At 36.9% G+C, this 14,877-nt stretch overlaps 1 protein-coding gene across 4 annotated transcripts in view; it reads right to left on the bottom strand.

Moving 5' to 3' along the window:
* Positions 1 to 13,479, bottom strand: part of phldb2b (pleckstrin homology-like domain, family B, member 2b) — a 41,600-nt gene extending 28,121 nt beyond the window's left edge. For 2 of the 4 annotated variants that reach the window (XM_087789091.1, XM_087789087.1), the window contains exons 1-5: positions 13,278 to 13,479; positions 6,097 to 6,150; positions 5,881 to 6,004; positions 3,589 to 3,687; positions 2,906 to 2,989 (exon numbers count right to left, since the gene is read on the bottom strand). In XM_087789091.1, the coding sequence (XP_087645217.1) occupies positions 2,906 to 2,989; positions 3,589 to 3,687; positions 5,881 to 6,004; positions 6,097 to 6,150; positions 13,278 to 13,307 (391 nt within the window). In that variant the 5' untranslated portion in view covers positions 13,308 to 13,479. The remainder of the gene's footprint in view (positions 1 to 2,905; positions 2,990 to 3,588; positions 3,688 to 5,880; positions 6,005 to 6,096; positions 6,151 to 13,277) is intronic. The other 2 variants (XM_087789089.1, XM_087789088.1) reach the window with 1 other exon arrangement.
* Positions 13,480 to 14,877: the final 1,398 nt, after the last annotated feature.

Here is a 14,877-nt window from a genome sequence, read left to right as displayed (position 1 = left end):
ACCAACCCACAACCCATCTTGTACGATTTACAGATTATTAAAACCCTTCTGTGATGAAACTCTGAACATCAATGTCTTTTACCGAGGTGTTAATTAAAGTGACTTCTGAGGAAAAGCCACAAGAGAATAGATGCGGACAGACCAGAGACAGACAGAGAGACCGCATTATATAAACAGTTGTTTGAGGTTCATTTTTGAATGATTTTAAACATAACAAAAGTGGGTTGAAAGAGATGATGCTTTGAAAATAAATATAAAAAATAATAAAAAATAGATGATTTCCATTTTGACTAGATAAAACCGCAGAGAAAGAAGTCAAACAATGTGAAAACGACGATAATATAGGAGAGTAATACTATTTAGCTATATAGCAAAATTAGAAATTATATTTAATTTAGTTTGGCTGGTAAGAAATGTATTATTTTTTTGTATTTATTTTCTAATATATATTCTGTAAAGATACAAATTTTAGTGAACTCAGTTTCCAGTGTCTATCCATTTTCTTAAATGCCGATTGCAGTTTTTGCGGTAATAATACATAGTTCAAGACAGGTTTTGGTATTAATCTGATGTTTCATAGTAATTTCCTTATGCATTCTTCATCGCAGTGATGTTGTTTAGGAGCTGGCATCATCACAAGACAATAAAAAAGTTTAAAAAAAAAGAGGCTTTAAGTAACATTAATGTCAACATTTAGTATAACATCACTGTGGATATTAGACCTTAGACTTAGACCGCACTTTATTGATCCCTTTGAGATGACACTCTCAGGGAAATTTCTGTGATTTAATACTAATTTAATAAACTAATTTTCATTAGTGTGACCTGCTGCTCAAACAGAGAGAGACAAGTGACTTCCAGATGTCAGATTATGTCCAGATTGAGGCTGACGTGAATCCAGGTCAAGCCCAGGAGTCTCACATGCCGAACAGATAACTTTCCAAACATTTCTAATCATCCCCAGATCGGCCCCCACAGTGTGCGCTCATGTATATGGTTACACCGAGTCAACCCGGAGTATCGGGGCCCAGGTGGACTCTCCCCGGGGCTTGTTTGCTCTCCTTTACTCCTTTATTTTCCGGAAACATTCAGAACCTTTTGAGCTTTGTGGATGTCTCATTTCTCTTTTCTGTCCTTTTCACCTTCATTGAGAAACAGCGAAAGACGAGGTCAATATTTGAGGCTCAGCAGGAAGATAAATAGGCCTGTCAATATTTAACCGAAAATGACCAGGGAACAAAGGATGGCGAGGGAAAAAGTGTAAACAGAAACGATCGGCGTGTGAAGCAGAACGAGTCCATGTCACATTTGCATCTAAAAAGACACAGGGAGAGAAAGAAGGAAAGAGGGGATCAGACCTAATGAATAAGAAGATGTTGAAAATGAGAGTTTTGAATCGTCAACCAGGAAGGCAGTGATCGTAGCAGACGGTAAAGGTCTGAAGGAAACAACGAGAGAGGAAACAACAAACTCTAACTCCTGACTTCCCTGTGCTCGCTGTAACACAAATGTAGTATTCTGTGCCATGACTGGAAGCTGTGACTCATTGTAGCTGCAAGCGCTTCCAAACCACCATGGATTATATCATACCACACACTTACACAAACACACGCACACACACACACACACACACACACACACACACACACACACACACACACACACACACACACACACACACACACACACACACACACACACACACACACACACACACACACACACACAAACACAGAACATTTATTCCGCCTCTCTCTCTCTCTCTCTACACACACACAGATACACTGAAGTTTAGAACATGTACTTTTTTACTAAACGCATGTGTATAATGTACACATAAAGTATGCATTTCAACAACACACATGTGAAGCCTTCCAAACCACAGAAGCTGCTGCAGCCTGTCCACATTTCAAGAGTATTTACTGGGTAACTTCTAGAGTCTAATAGATGCCTCATGAAAAAGTGAGAAACATTTCTATAAACCTTTCATTTTTGACTGACGGCCTCTTCTAAGGTTGTAAAATCAATATGCGAGGCTTAGAGCTAGTCATGTAGCAGCCATTAGACAAATGTATATTTAATCCATGCGTTTGTGTCTTCTCGTCTGGACTATTGCAACAGTTTGTTTTCATGTCTTAACAAGAAGGAGCTGTCTCGTCTGCAGTTAATACAAAACTCTGCAGCGAGAATTCTGACCTGCTCTAGTAGAAGAACTCACATTTCTCCGATCCTTAAAACTCTTCACTGGCTTCCAGTTTCCTTCAGGATCAACTTTAAAATTCAGGTTCTTACTTTCAGATCTATTCATGGTCAGACCTTTCATCAGTGATCTGATCCAGCCTTACACCCCAGCTCGGGCTCTGAGGTCTGTGGATCAGAATCTACTGAGGGTTCCTCGCACACGTTTCAGGACCAGAGGAGCAAAATCCTGTTGCTCTTAAGCTTTGGAAGGATCTTCCTCTCTCTCTGTGTTTGATGATCTACTGACTCCTTCAAGAAACATCTTAAGAAATTTTTATTTGTTCAGGCTTTTCCTTGATTTTGTGGAACTCCTGTGTTGTTCTCTGTGTCACCTTGACCTTTAAAGTATATATTTTATTGAGAATGGTTTTGATTGTTTAAGCGCTTTGTGACCCCGGTCTGGAAAAGCGCTCTATAAATATAAATTACTTACTTAATTCAATTTAATATGTATTGTTTTTGATGCACTCTGCGTCATGTCTGGACAATCGTCTGGAAAACTACAGACGCAGTATTGAGTTGATTCAGATAATCAGCATCTCCTCTGGATGACGTTTACAGAACAGGGTCCACTTAGTGATCTATCTTCTCCTAAAACAAACAGATTCACGACCCCCCCCCCCCCCCCCGACCCCAAGTGACGATAAGACAGCACATATCTTACCTTGTGTAAGTGGAGTGGGCACTGTCACCTGGACTCCATCCAAACTGCAAGGATGACCACAGGGGTCCAGTGTCACCACCCCTCCTGTGAGACAATGGAAATCACTGACAATTACGTTGGTGTCCATTGTTTGTTCCGGGAAAAAAAAAGGGGTTGTGAGCTCCTCACACTATTATCACGCCCTTTTATGACACTTTACTTCAAATGTTGCTTTTAATTGGAATGCACACCAGAAAAATAAATTAAACTTTTAACTAATTACATGTGGATATACATATAAACAGAGATAATGGTCACTTTTCTGTGAGGTAAAAAAAAGATGCAGGTAATAAAAAGTGATTTAGAAGCTGTGAAAAAAAAAACATTACAGATCAGACAAAAGTACTGTTCAAAAGGCAGTCATGATAATTAATGTGAAGGATGTTTTTTTAAACTGCTAGGGCATTAATGATTTAATAATAATAACAATAATTCATTTTTATTTATAAGGCACCTTTTAAGACACTCAAGGAGACCATACAAACAGATTCTAAAACAAGCGTTAAAAAGACAACAGTAAAACAGATGTTTTAATGATAAGAAAGATACAAAAGTTAAAAAGTTTCTTAAAGGGAACTGTAATACAAGGAAATTATAAAACAAGTAGAAGTAAAGTTTAGGTTTTTCCGTGTACTTGTAGTTACCTTCATTAAAGATAAGGCAATGCTCTGCTTCAATTCCGGGACCCTGGATGGTGATATCTTGAGGAATCGGGGCGTCTTCTCGACCTATCCGGGTCACCCCTGAAAGAACAAGAAAACAAAGTTGATAAAACAGACAAACACAAAAAATAAAGTAAATTGTCATATTCTGAAGGAAATATATGTTTTACTTCGATTGCAATGATTTGTCATTAAATGTGAGAATAAATATAAAAGAACATTTGTGTTAATAAAAATGCATTTTATAAAAAGCTATAATTTAAACATGTACGTTTAAATGATAAAAACGACAATATAATAAAATACATTGTCTTTTAAATGGTTTAAACTTAATAGTGGATGAGTCAATAAATCATTTCCAGCCACATTTGCTTTTACACCATTTTCTTGCCCCTCACTTACTTTATCTAACTAACTTGATGGAACTCATTTGCACAAAACAAAGTACGAAGACGAAGAGTGTTCAATACCATTTACAGAAAGTAAAAAAAACTTTTAAACTATTCTTAATCCACATGGAACTTTGTTAGATCCCGGAAATTCTATCTTCGGTCTGCGAGTCCGTCTCTGGGTTATTTTGCAAACAGACTATAAGAATGAGGTGGAGAACCAACAGAAAGGGATGAGTAGGAGAGATGAGCAAGATAGGATAAAGATAAGGTCAAGGAGTCTTGCTGTTGTGACCCTTGATAGAAAACACCAAGTAAAGATTACACTCCTGTCGTCAGGCCTCTCACTGGTTGTCTTTACACAACTACAGCACTGGTGAAATTGTTGTTATCAGTAGAGAAAGGGTGAACTTTGCCCCTCTACAGTTTGAACAATAATGTGACATCTGTCTCTTCAGGTCAGACCATTGAGTCAATACCTGTCAGATTGTACTTTATATGTTGTCTTTTGGTCAATTTAATTCCTTATTGTAACAGAATATCACTGAACCTGGTTCTCACATCCCTCCAGTCTAAAGCTAATACATGAATTCTAATGTTCTTTTGTTACTTAAAACCTCACATTTTTCCTTCACATAAAAGAAGATATTAAAGCTAGTGTTAAAGAATGAGAAAAGAAAGTAAGTACAATGAAAGCTTCTGTGTTTGTCGTACAATAAATCCTCTGAGACACACAGAAGACAAATGACAGCGAGCGACCATCACAGTTTTACCAACAACCTCTGCTTGTGAGTGACTATGGTAGTTTGTTCACACAACGGCATGGAAATACAGAATAAATAAAAGCCTGATGTGATCTCATGCATCTCTCAGCGTGTGTGTTGAACTAGCTGGACTAGTAACAAGCAAGGCTGATGGTTTGTTAACCTGATGAGGGATTAGGTTCTGAAGCATGTTAGAACACCTGTATACACATATACATGTATATAAAACTGCTTCAATTAGCATTGAAAATACATTGAAATATCATTAACAATATAAAAAAAACATTTATTATTATCTAGTATTGTTATTATATAGAATATATATATATATATATATATATATATATAAAACAATATCACAAGAGAATCCAAAAGATGAAACAATATAAAGGTATTGCAGGTTCTATAGCAAAAAATATGTTTTTAAATGTAACAAAATTAAATAATCCATTTTAAAAATATAATAACGTTTCATGTTTTAAACTGCCTGAGGAATTAAGATTAGATTGAGAAGATGAGAAATTAATTTAAAAAAGGTAAAAAGTATATCAGTTTTATAGTATCGACATTACATTTTAATTGATGAATAAAAAATAAACTTGGATGTTAATGATACAAAGTTTCACCTTATTTCAAAGTTCATAGTATAACTAACACCAAAATGTTAGCGATTATCTTAGCCACTTAGCTCAAATGTAAGTAAGTAAGTAAGTAATTTTCATTATTGACCTTCTACCGACCATCCATCCATCCATCCATCCTTCATCCATCCATCCATCCATCCATCCATCCATCCATCCATCCATCCATCCATCCATCCATCCATCCATCCATCCATCCATCCATCCATCCATCCATCCATCCATCCATCCATCCATCCATCCATCCATCCATCCATCCATCCATCCATCCATCCATCCATCCATCCATCCATCCATCCATCCATCCATCCATCCATCCATCCATCCATCCATCCATCCATCCATCCATCCATCCATCCATCCATCCACCTATCTATCTAGGATTATGGGTGTTGATAAAAAAAATCATTTATTATATTAATACTTTCAATGTCATCTGTTTAACGTCAGACAATTGAGATCAAAGGCTGGAAAGGTTACCTTCTTTCAGTGGCAGCAGGGTGATGGCTATACTCAACCTCCCACTGCCCAGGCTGACAAGATGAGGCGTGGCCGTCTGGACCTTCAAACCGTTCCCTGTGTCCACCAGGTCAAGGGGCGGAGACTGTAAACAACCAACACAGTTCAGAAGTCAACGTCAGGATTGACTCACTTTATTGAACGTCTACAATCTCAACAGGAATGTGATCCTCTCACCTTCGGCTCAGCTGGAAACTGGTCCGACTCCGGCTGGAACATCATCTCAGATTCCTGAGAGAGAGTTGGTTAATAATTAGACTTAAATGGAGAATGAGCAGTTAAACTGTAATTTGAGTGGCGACCAAGTGGAGCGTGACTGTGATATGTAGTGTTTGTAAGTAGGTGAACAAATATATATAAAGAAGAAACAGCTGGGATTTATGCAGGGAAAAAAGCACTGTGTGAAAGTTTTCCTAAGGAAAAAAAGCCACTTCAAAGGGAACACATATGCTGTGTTTCAGTTTAAAGGAGACAGGAAAAAAAGGGAAAAAAAAGAAAATGGGACTTGTTGATTACTTGCTTGTAATACATTTGACAACAGTTAACTTCCATCCACAAAGTTAATGTAGGTCCCATTTTATATTTTATAATTTTATATTTTATGCAAGCTAAAAAGTATTTACAGCATTTATTTATATTTATTTTACCACTAAATAAAGCTGCTGTCACTTTAATTAAACAATACAATGTTTTGTGATATGGATTTTATTGTATCCTAACTTGTAAAAGCACGTTTTCTTAACCCTTTTATGTCGGTCAAAGTGACCCGAATGCCCGAAAAAAAATGTATTTGTGGTATCCCTTGTGTTTCTCTCTAAGTCAGGATGATCCGAAGGCCCCAGAAACAAATGTGTTTGTGGTATCCCTTGTGTTATCTCTGGGTCAATGTGACCCGAATGCCTGAAAACAAATGTGTGGTGCTATCCCTTGTGTTGTCTCTGGGACAAGTTGATCCGAAGGCCCCAGACACAAATGTGTTTGTGGTATCCCTTGTGTTGCCTCTGGGCCAAGATGGCCTTAAGGCCTTAAAAAACAAATTTGTTGGTGGTATCCCTTGTGTTATCTCTGGGTCAATGTGAACCAAATGCCGGAAAACAAATCTGTTGTGCTATCCCTTGTGTTGTCTCTGGGTCAAGGTCATGGCCTCCCTGGCTTCCATTTATACATTTTCAGTGGTGGAGGTTGTTGAGCTTCTAACCAAGAGAAATAAATTATATAAATATATGTACTTCTCTCTACATCATAACATGCATGATTACTTTATTATTATTTTTATGTTATTATTCACCATAAGTGGAAGAAATGCATTAATAAAATTAATAAAGGACAATGAAATTCAATAATAATTTTTCATTTAATTTAGCCGAAATAAATCAACAAATTAATGTCAGGACACACACTTAATAAATCAATTCAAATAAATAGATATCCATGACAATAATTTCATTGTTTTATGAACCAATAAATTCCTGCTGCAGTCGAATATTTTTGTTCATAAACATATCAGGTTCCAAAAAAATGTATTTAATACAGACTGCAACAATTTCCTGCTAGCATTTATCTTGTCGTTTAGTAAAAAACAAATAAACACTTTGGGATAAAAGGTAACATATTCAATTTCCCTAAAACATTCTCTGCACATTCCAGAAGCAAACCTTTGTAGTACTATCCAACTTTCCAATAACATCCAACCACTGCTTCCAGCTCCAGTTTGTTGTTGATGTTTTCAAAATAATCACATTGAAGTCAAAGATGTGTAATTTATAGTCATTATGTTTAGGAAATCCCCTGTTCAACCTTCCTCAAACTTCCTCTCTACTTTTTATCCTCCTCTTCCGAGTTATCCCTGTAATAACAAACATGGCTAAACACAGTAACTGCGTATCAACTCTTACTGTTGTTGCAGCGGTTCATCTTGGATCACACTGGCTTTTCTCATGTGTCTCACAAACTCTTCTATAATCTGTCGGCAATTTCATTTCTTCAGGCCGTCTGCTTGAAACAGAAATATAAATAATAGTCATCACTTCCCTTAATTCAGTATCCACTTCCTGTATGGAGTCACATCCTGACCAGCTTTTACTCTGCTGTGAGGTCATTTGAAAATTCAACATTAAATTTCCATTCTCTTTCAGGTTTTTTCCAGACTATATATATCAGTGTGTGATTCTGCACTTTGAGTTATCGTATCTTTTGTTATGTTTACTATCGTACATTAAGGTTGACCACTAAGCTATTTTTAGTCTAGTTAATTTTTTTTCTTTAATTTCATAAATATAATTATTTGGTCTTTGTCTTTTGTTGTGTGTTTTGTATTAGAACTTGTGTGATTCATTGGTTAACATTTAATCTCGCTGTATATATTTAATTCAGCGTGTGAGATTATGCACTTTGAGTTATCATCTTTATGTTATCTTTACTATCGTACGCTAGTGTTGACCGCTACGCTGTTGTTAGTTTAGTTTCTTCAATTTCTTCATTTTTTCTTCTCGTTTCCGAAGACATATTTTGTTCTTTGTCTTTTGTTGTGTGTATTGTAATTGAACTTGGGTCAACCCCCCTAGATATCAAGTCACTTTGGTCCAATTACTTCTGGGTTTAAGACAAAAATGATATCCAAAAAACAATACATTGGTGATTAAAGTGTATTTACTGTAGTACATATGTTCCTCAGTCTGGTTCAAGATATGACCATGGTCTTTTTACCAAAAAAAAACGTTTTGAAAATCTGGATAGGTAAGTAAACAGTTGACCTTTAGCAAATACAAGGTTCTCCACTGAGACTAAACTTCCATCAGTGATCTTTTATCGAAAAATGTACCTAAAAACAGAGAGCTACATTTCAAATCATGTCTTTTCTCAACAAAATCATCTCTTTTAAGAAAACGTCCAGTGTATTTATGTTAATGTAGCTACAAGCTCGTGCTTGTTCGACAAAAACATCCCTTAATAAGTCACACGTCAGCTCTTTTCTATCTCAAAGATATGGGCCGAACATTCCACTGAGCTTCATCCCTCATCGGTGTAGACAAAGCAAACACATGTATAATGGCAACACAATAGCTTTTTTTTACGGAAACCCAATGACAAGGAAGGTGAAGCAAGAATGTTGTGAGTGATGACAGGACAAAACTCCTACTTCAAGGGTAGTTTTGGCTGCTCTACTACCAGGTGAGCTCCACTCAGGACACGCCAGGGCACGTCTACTAAGTTGCTTGACTTTACCCTGTGCATAACAAAGAGTCTTCTTCTGACCCCCTTTTTAGATGTTCCAGATAAAAAACCTCTGGAATCCTGATTGTTTTCACGATCCCCAAACACTATACTGGATGTTATCTCGCCGTCATGTTAGAAACTGTCAAGCAAGGCATAAGTAGGGGCTAATTTAAGGGTCAAAAGAAGGCACATTTTTCACCTTCTCTCCTTTTTCTTTGACAAAGAGATGCACGAGAAATGGCAAAACATTCAATTTTCTGTTCTGATCCATCTGGAAGAAGAGGTGAACCACTGCCTCAAAGTCACAATTAGAAATTGGAAATATTAGGTTCTCTCATTTCTTTATCCAGCTTATAAGTGGTGTCCTTTGAATGCCAAAGGGTAAGATAACTTAAGGCTGGTCTCAATAATCCTAGATCAGCCTTTAGGTTCCAGTTGAGACGGGCTACAGACCAGCCGAAGAACAATTCAATTATAAATGTAATCATGTAGGTACATTCAACAGCATGAAGGTAGCACCCCAAATAGTACTGTGTTACATGACGGAGAATCATACTCGAAAATGTGTCCGCACTCATGAAACCAGTCTTAAGCCATAGGTGTACGAACATGCATTGCACTGGCTGGACCTTGTCTTGTTTTTTCCATCTTTATGGTTCTTATCATAGTGATATTCATTTTTTGGGTTATATTTGAAAGAGGTTATGAGCATTTGAGTAGTTCAATATTGTACTGTGAGTAAAAGTGTTTGCTTTCTAACTTGATAGAAAGCTCTTGAATCTAGAACAAGGCCTATGAACTGTAATAACTTTCCAGCCCACGTTTTCATGATGTCAGTGTGTCAGTGTTGATGTGAGTTCACACAAATTAATCTGCACCGTTCCATGAGAGAACAAAGGAACGTATTGTGGGAACATCTCAGAGAGCACCATAACCTTGAGAGTGAAGTTGCTGTTTCTGGAACATTTCCTCTGGATGTAATCAAGTTCAACCCCAAAAATGTTCATCAGGTTTATATCAAATGGCATTTGTTTCTGATAAATGAAAGAAAATACGAGAAAACCGACATTTTTTCTTTGTTCTCAGCTGTGGAACAGCTGAGTCCCACATCTGGAATGAAAGATAATGACAGCCATAGAAATATGGGGTTCAAGAAGGACTAAGTAGAAGATGTGAAAAGAAAGTAGAAACTCTTTCTTCTCTTTCTTTCACTTTCTTTTTTGTCCTGCTCTCTTCTCTCGCTCCACATCTCTCTACTTCTCCTCCAGCTGGTTTGACATTTTTGCTTCATTGTTTTTGTCTGTCTGGATTTTTGGTTTCAAAACGAGAGTTTAGAGAATTCCATCTGTAGAGAATGTGTGACTCATGGAAGTTTGTATTGAGTTTGTCAAAACATCAGACCAGAGACATTTTTTTTTCCCAACCTTGACAATCCTACTTTATTCTTAATTAGTATATTTTCCCTTTAACACAATAAAAAGTAATCAAAACATGATCCACTTTTTCTCCATTTCTCTCATTTTGTCCCATGTTTTGTCTCCCAACTCTTATCTTTATGCCATTATCACTCCTTCCCTCATCCCTCTATCTCGCCCTAGCATCCCCTCCCTTACATTCCAGCCGAGCTCTCTCCTCCTCCCACCTGACAAAGCCGCCATTGTATCGCGGACGCTGTTTAATAAGGAGTCCCTCAGTGTCCCCTCTCTTGTGCTAAACTGACTTATTTTTCTTCCTCCCTCATCCCACTCTCTGTTTGGTCTTCAAGCAGACTGTAATTGCTTTAATAAATGCCACACGCATGCATACCCTCCTTCAACTTATTATAAAAACATGTAGTAATTCTTCTTCTGGGGAAGACTTTGTCAAGATTGTAAATAATGGGCGGGACTTGACCTTGAAGTGCATACCAAGCCTGCGACCATCATTGTTCAGGATGGCGTGAGCGCCTCACAGGAAAGAAAGTTCATTTTTCTTAGGAAAGGAAATCTATCTTTGGACCTTTTAGAGTGTGTGTGTCTGTTTGGAAAAGCCCAGATTACCTCCACCGCCACATGCCTGGGATCAGCTAATATTTGGGTTTCAAACAAGCCGGATATGACACAGAGTTGAAGGCGAGGATTGGGAATTTGTTGTGGGAATTAGTAACATGGAGAAAAGAAGGGTTGGAGGTAAAAAAAAAAGGTTTGGCTGAAGGAAAAAGCAGCAGATAAAAGAAAAGGAAATGAAGAAAACGGCGGGGCGAGAATTCCAAGACTCAGGAAAGAACAAGAATTCCTCTGAAACAGCCTCGAGCTGAAGAGGGATCAAAGAATATTCCCAACAGATTAAGAGAATAAAGAGGATTCAAATATGTTTAGATCTTTTAGGAATAATATGTCACAGTAAAAATAAACTTCCCTCGGCTCAGAATGATAGTACTGACCGCTGACGAGTGCTTTTGAAGAACAGAAACAATATTTTAATTCAATTCAAATTTTGTCTCTGATTGCACAGGTAATAGTTAACATCACTTAACTTATCTTTTCGTCTTGAGATTCAATGGTTTAAAAAAAAATAACTTCATAATATTTCAGGTCAAAAGAGGTTAAGTTCGAGTTGACTCTCAAAATACTAAGAACACTTGAGTTTTATCGTGTGGTTGTTGGGTTGTGGTTTCACATTTACCAGAAAACCCCAAATCTGATCCTCATGTCAGCGTTCACTGCCAAAACAGACAATAAAGATCAGTGTTTGGTTAAATTCCCGTGCGAAATATTCCTTGTAAGCTTCACCAGAATCGTGGACGCGACTCAGCATATTTAGTCCAGACACCTAATCTGCCGGACTAGAGGCAACATGTTATAATTAGTTAAACCCTGGGAAAATATTGAGTCAGAGGCTGTGGGGTGTTTTGGCTCGTGCCATAGTTGGCAGCCACACGTGAACCACTGACACCGGCATGACCTTTTGAACCACACCTGGGCAATGTGTAGTCGAGGGGTTCACGCTGATGTGTCTCTTTTTTACCTCATATTCATAGCACAGATTTTAGTTCCTGAATTGTATGTTCCAGAACTTAAGTAATCAACATACAGAAGAGTTATGGTTAGACAACAAAGTGGTCGAAAATCACAAATCATTTCTACAAATCTTTTAATTAAAGCTACCCAAAGGAGATCTCCAGAGGGATTAAAAAAGTAAATCTATCTATGTACCCCTCTTAAAATCCAATTCATTCTATTAAAAGTTTTCCTTCACGTTGTGATATATTCAATACTAATATTATATGATATATACTATGTATATATCTGTGCCTTCTTTTAAATCTCTTTTACAGACTGGCTTTTATGTGATGTCCCCTTTTAACCCTTAACTGGGTTCATCACTGGGCTTTTACTCTCCTTTATTTTCAGTGTTTTTATCATTTAATTTTTTCCTTGAATGGAACACATGTCTTATCTTGTTTTATTACTGTGCTGTTTTAATGTTTTGTTTCATTTTTAACTGTAGTTGTAGTAGTCTTTTTAACCACTGTTAAAAGAAGTGCTATATAAATAAAATGATTATCATAAAAATAATGATTTTATATATAATGCAACACTAATAGACTCAGGGAACCATTTATTCGTTCTGCTATTCGGCTGGATAATTCTGAATTTGGGGCCAGCAGCGGAGTGAAAGGATGATGTTTTTCTATTCTATGTTAATCTTTCTGTCCTTTTTCCTCTGTATCATTTCATCTTTGTTCTTCATACTTGCACTTTGTCATCCCTGGCACTTTGTTCTTTTGTACGAACTTTGTTCTTGTTTTAATGAAACTCCAGAGATCTCCAGAGGGAATAATAAAGTTAATCTTTCTATCTATCCATATATATAAGTCATCATATTGACACTTTAATAATGTATATCATATCCTTAATGCATGGAATTTAATATATCATTGTTATCATTATTTTAGCAATTGAAGTTGATTTTTTGATTTTTTTTTTTATAAATTCTTCTAAGTTTATCTATTTGTCTCACCTACCGTAAAAACCTTTTATTTATAAATACATATAAAATAAATACATACAAGATTTATTTATTATTATTATTTATTTATCTATTTCCCTTGATTTAGCAATCTTGTAATTACTATATATTCAGACGTTCAATCCACTCACCATCATTAAATGACTCGCTACTTCTGTCATCGTGCAGGTCCTCAGTTCCAAAGACAAAAAATAAAAAAAGTCTTGTATCAATCTCCGGCAGGGTTTTTATCCAGAAGGTACATTTGGATATCCAGGGAAATCTTTTTGAACCTACTTTAGAAGTTACTTTAAAAAGCCTACAGCCTTCCCCAATCGCTCCATGCAGAGGAATGCAGGAGCAGCTGGATGTTGAAGCAACTAGTAGTGAGAGTCACAGTCCCTCCCTTCCCTTCTCTCCCTCTCTCTCCCTCTCTCTCTCTCTCTCTCTCTCTCTCTCTCTCTCTCTCCCACGCTCTTTTTCTCCCTCTCTCGCTCCGCCAGTGCACTGACAGACAAACCAAAGATAATGTGCAGGTGCAAACAGACCACCTAGACTTGACCTCTTATTCTCACCACTGTTCAAAGAGAAGAGCCAAACTGCTGATGAAGGAAGGGAAAGAAAATGAGAGGTATGCAAACTGAGGGAAGAGGAGGAGTCACAGAGAGAAGAAAGACTTTTCTTCGAGCCATTTATGTACTACTTCATAGACACTGAGAACTTCTACTGAAAAAAAGACACTTGAAAAAATGTTCAATAATGTCAAAAGTCCTTAGAAATGTAACAAACCACATTTAACTTTTGTTATAAAACTTTCTATAGGTAAGATTTGTCATCACCTGGTGCTTCAGTTCTATGACCTTTCTGTGAGATTTATGGAGATTTTATGGAGTCTCTGACTTCATTAGCCTTGAGTTGTGAAAGTCTGAAAGCATCTGTAAAATTTCAAATACATGTCCGCACACGCATCAGGCACACAGTCTGAGATATTTCATTTTATTTGGCGGACTCACTCTACCTGGCACTCTACTTGTTATTTTTGCCTCATACATATTTGTAACTGTACAGAGATTGATGAAAAAATAATCAATTGTTGCACGTGTGTTGTGATATCCACAAAAGTAAAATTCACATTTGTAACTTGTTTTTTGTTATTGTTGTTGTTATTTTTGTATTTTAAAAAAACTCATACATTTCTAAATTTATCATTTTAATTTACAAAACAAAAAATGAGGCATTGTTTTTTTTTTGTGTTGCGGCTACAGCAGCAAACTTGAGATCAATTCACAACACACGTTCAACCATAGAATATCTGCAGATCACCCTCTTTGCATATATTCATATATATGAGACAAAAATAGCTCCATACTCTCCATTGCTCAACAAAAGTCAACACAGGGAACTAACTCCTGCTGACGTTTTGTTTTGGCTGCAAACACAGACCGCAGGTTTTTTGTAGACGACGTTACGTGTTCCTCTGGTCGGACTGTAATCCGTCTAGATACCAGGACGGTGCTGGAGGAGGATGTGTTGCACACACACACACACACAAACACACACTGGAAATTCACTGTAACACACAGCACCATGACATCAGGGTTGTCTTATCTCTCTGGCACCATGAGGATCTCAGTACAGAAAAACAGGAAGAAATCTCATCAGCAGAACTTTCTCTTCCTTTTCTTCTTGAACCAAGAGGAAAGTTCCCAGAAAAGGATTGTTTAAAAAAAAACTTTGTTTAATGTGTCAAAG

Source organism: Callionymus lyra, chromosome 4 (genome assembly GCF_982586985.1).
Source record: "Callionymus lyra chromosome 4, fCalLyr1.hap1.1, whole genome shotgun sequence".
NCBI lineage: Eukaryota > Metazoa > Chordata > Actinopteri > Syngnathiformes > Callionymidae > Callionymus > Callionymus lyra.
Note: the sequence above shows the minus strand (reverse complement) of the source record. Positions and strands in the feature narration are given on the sequence as shown.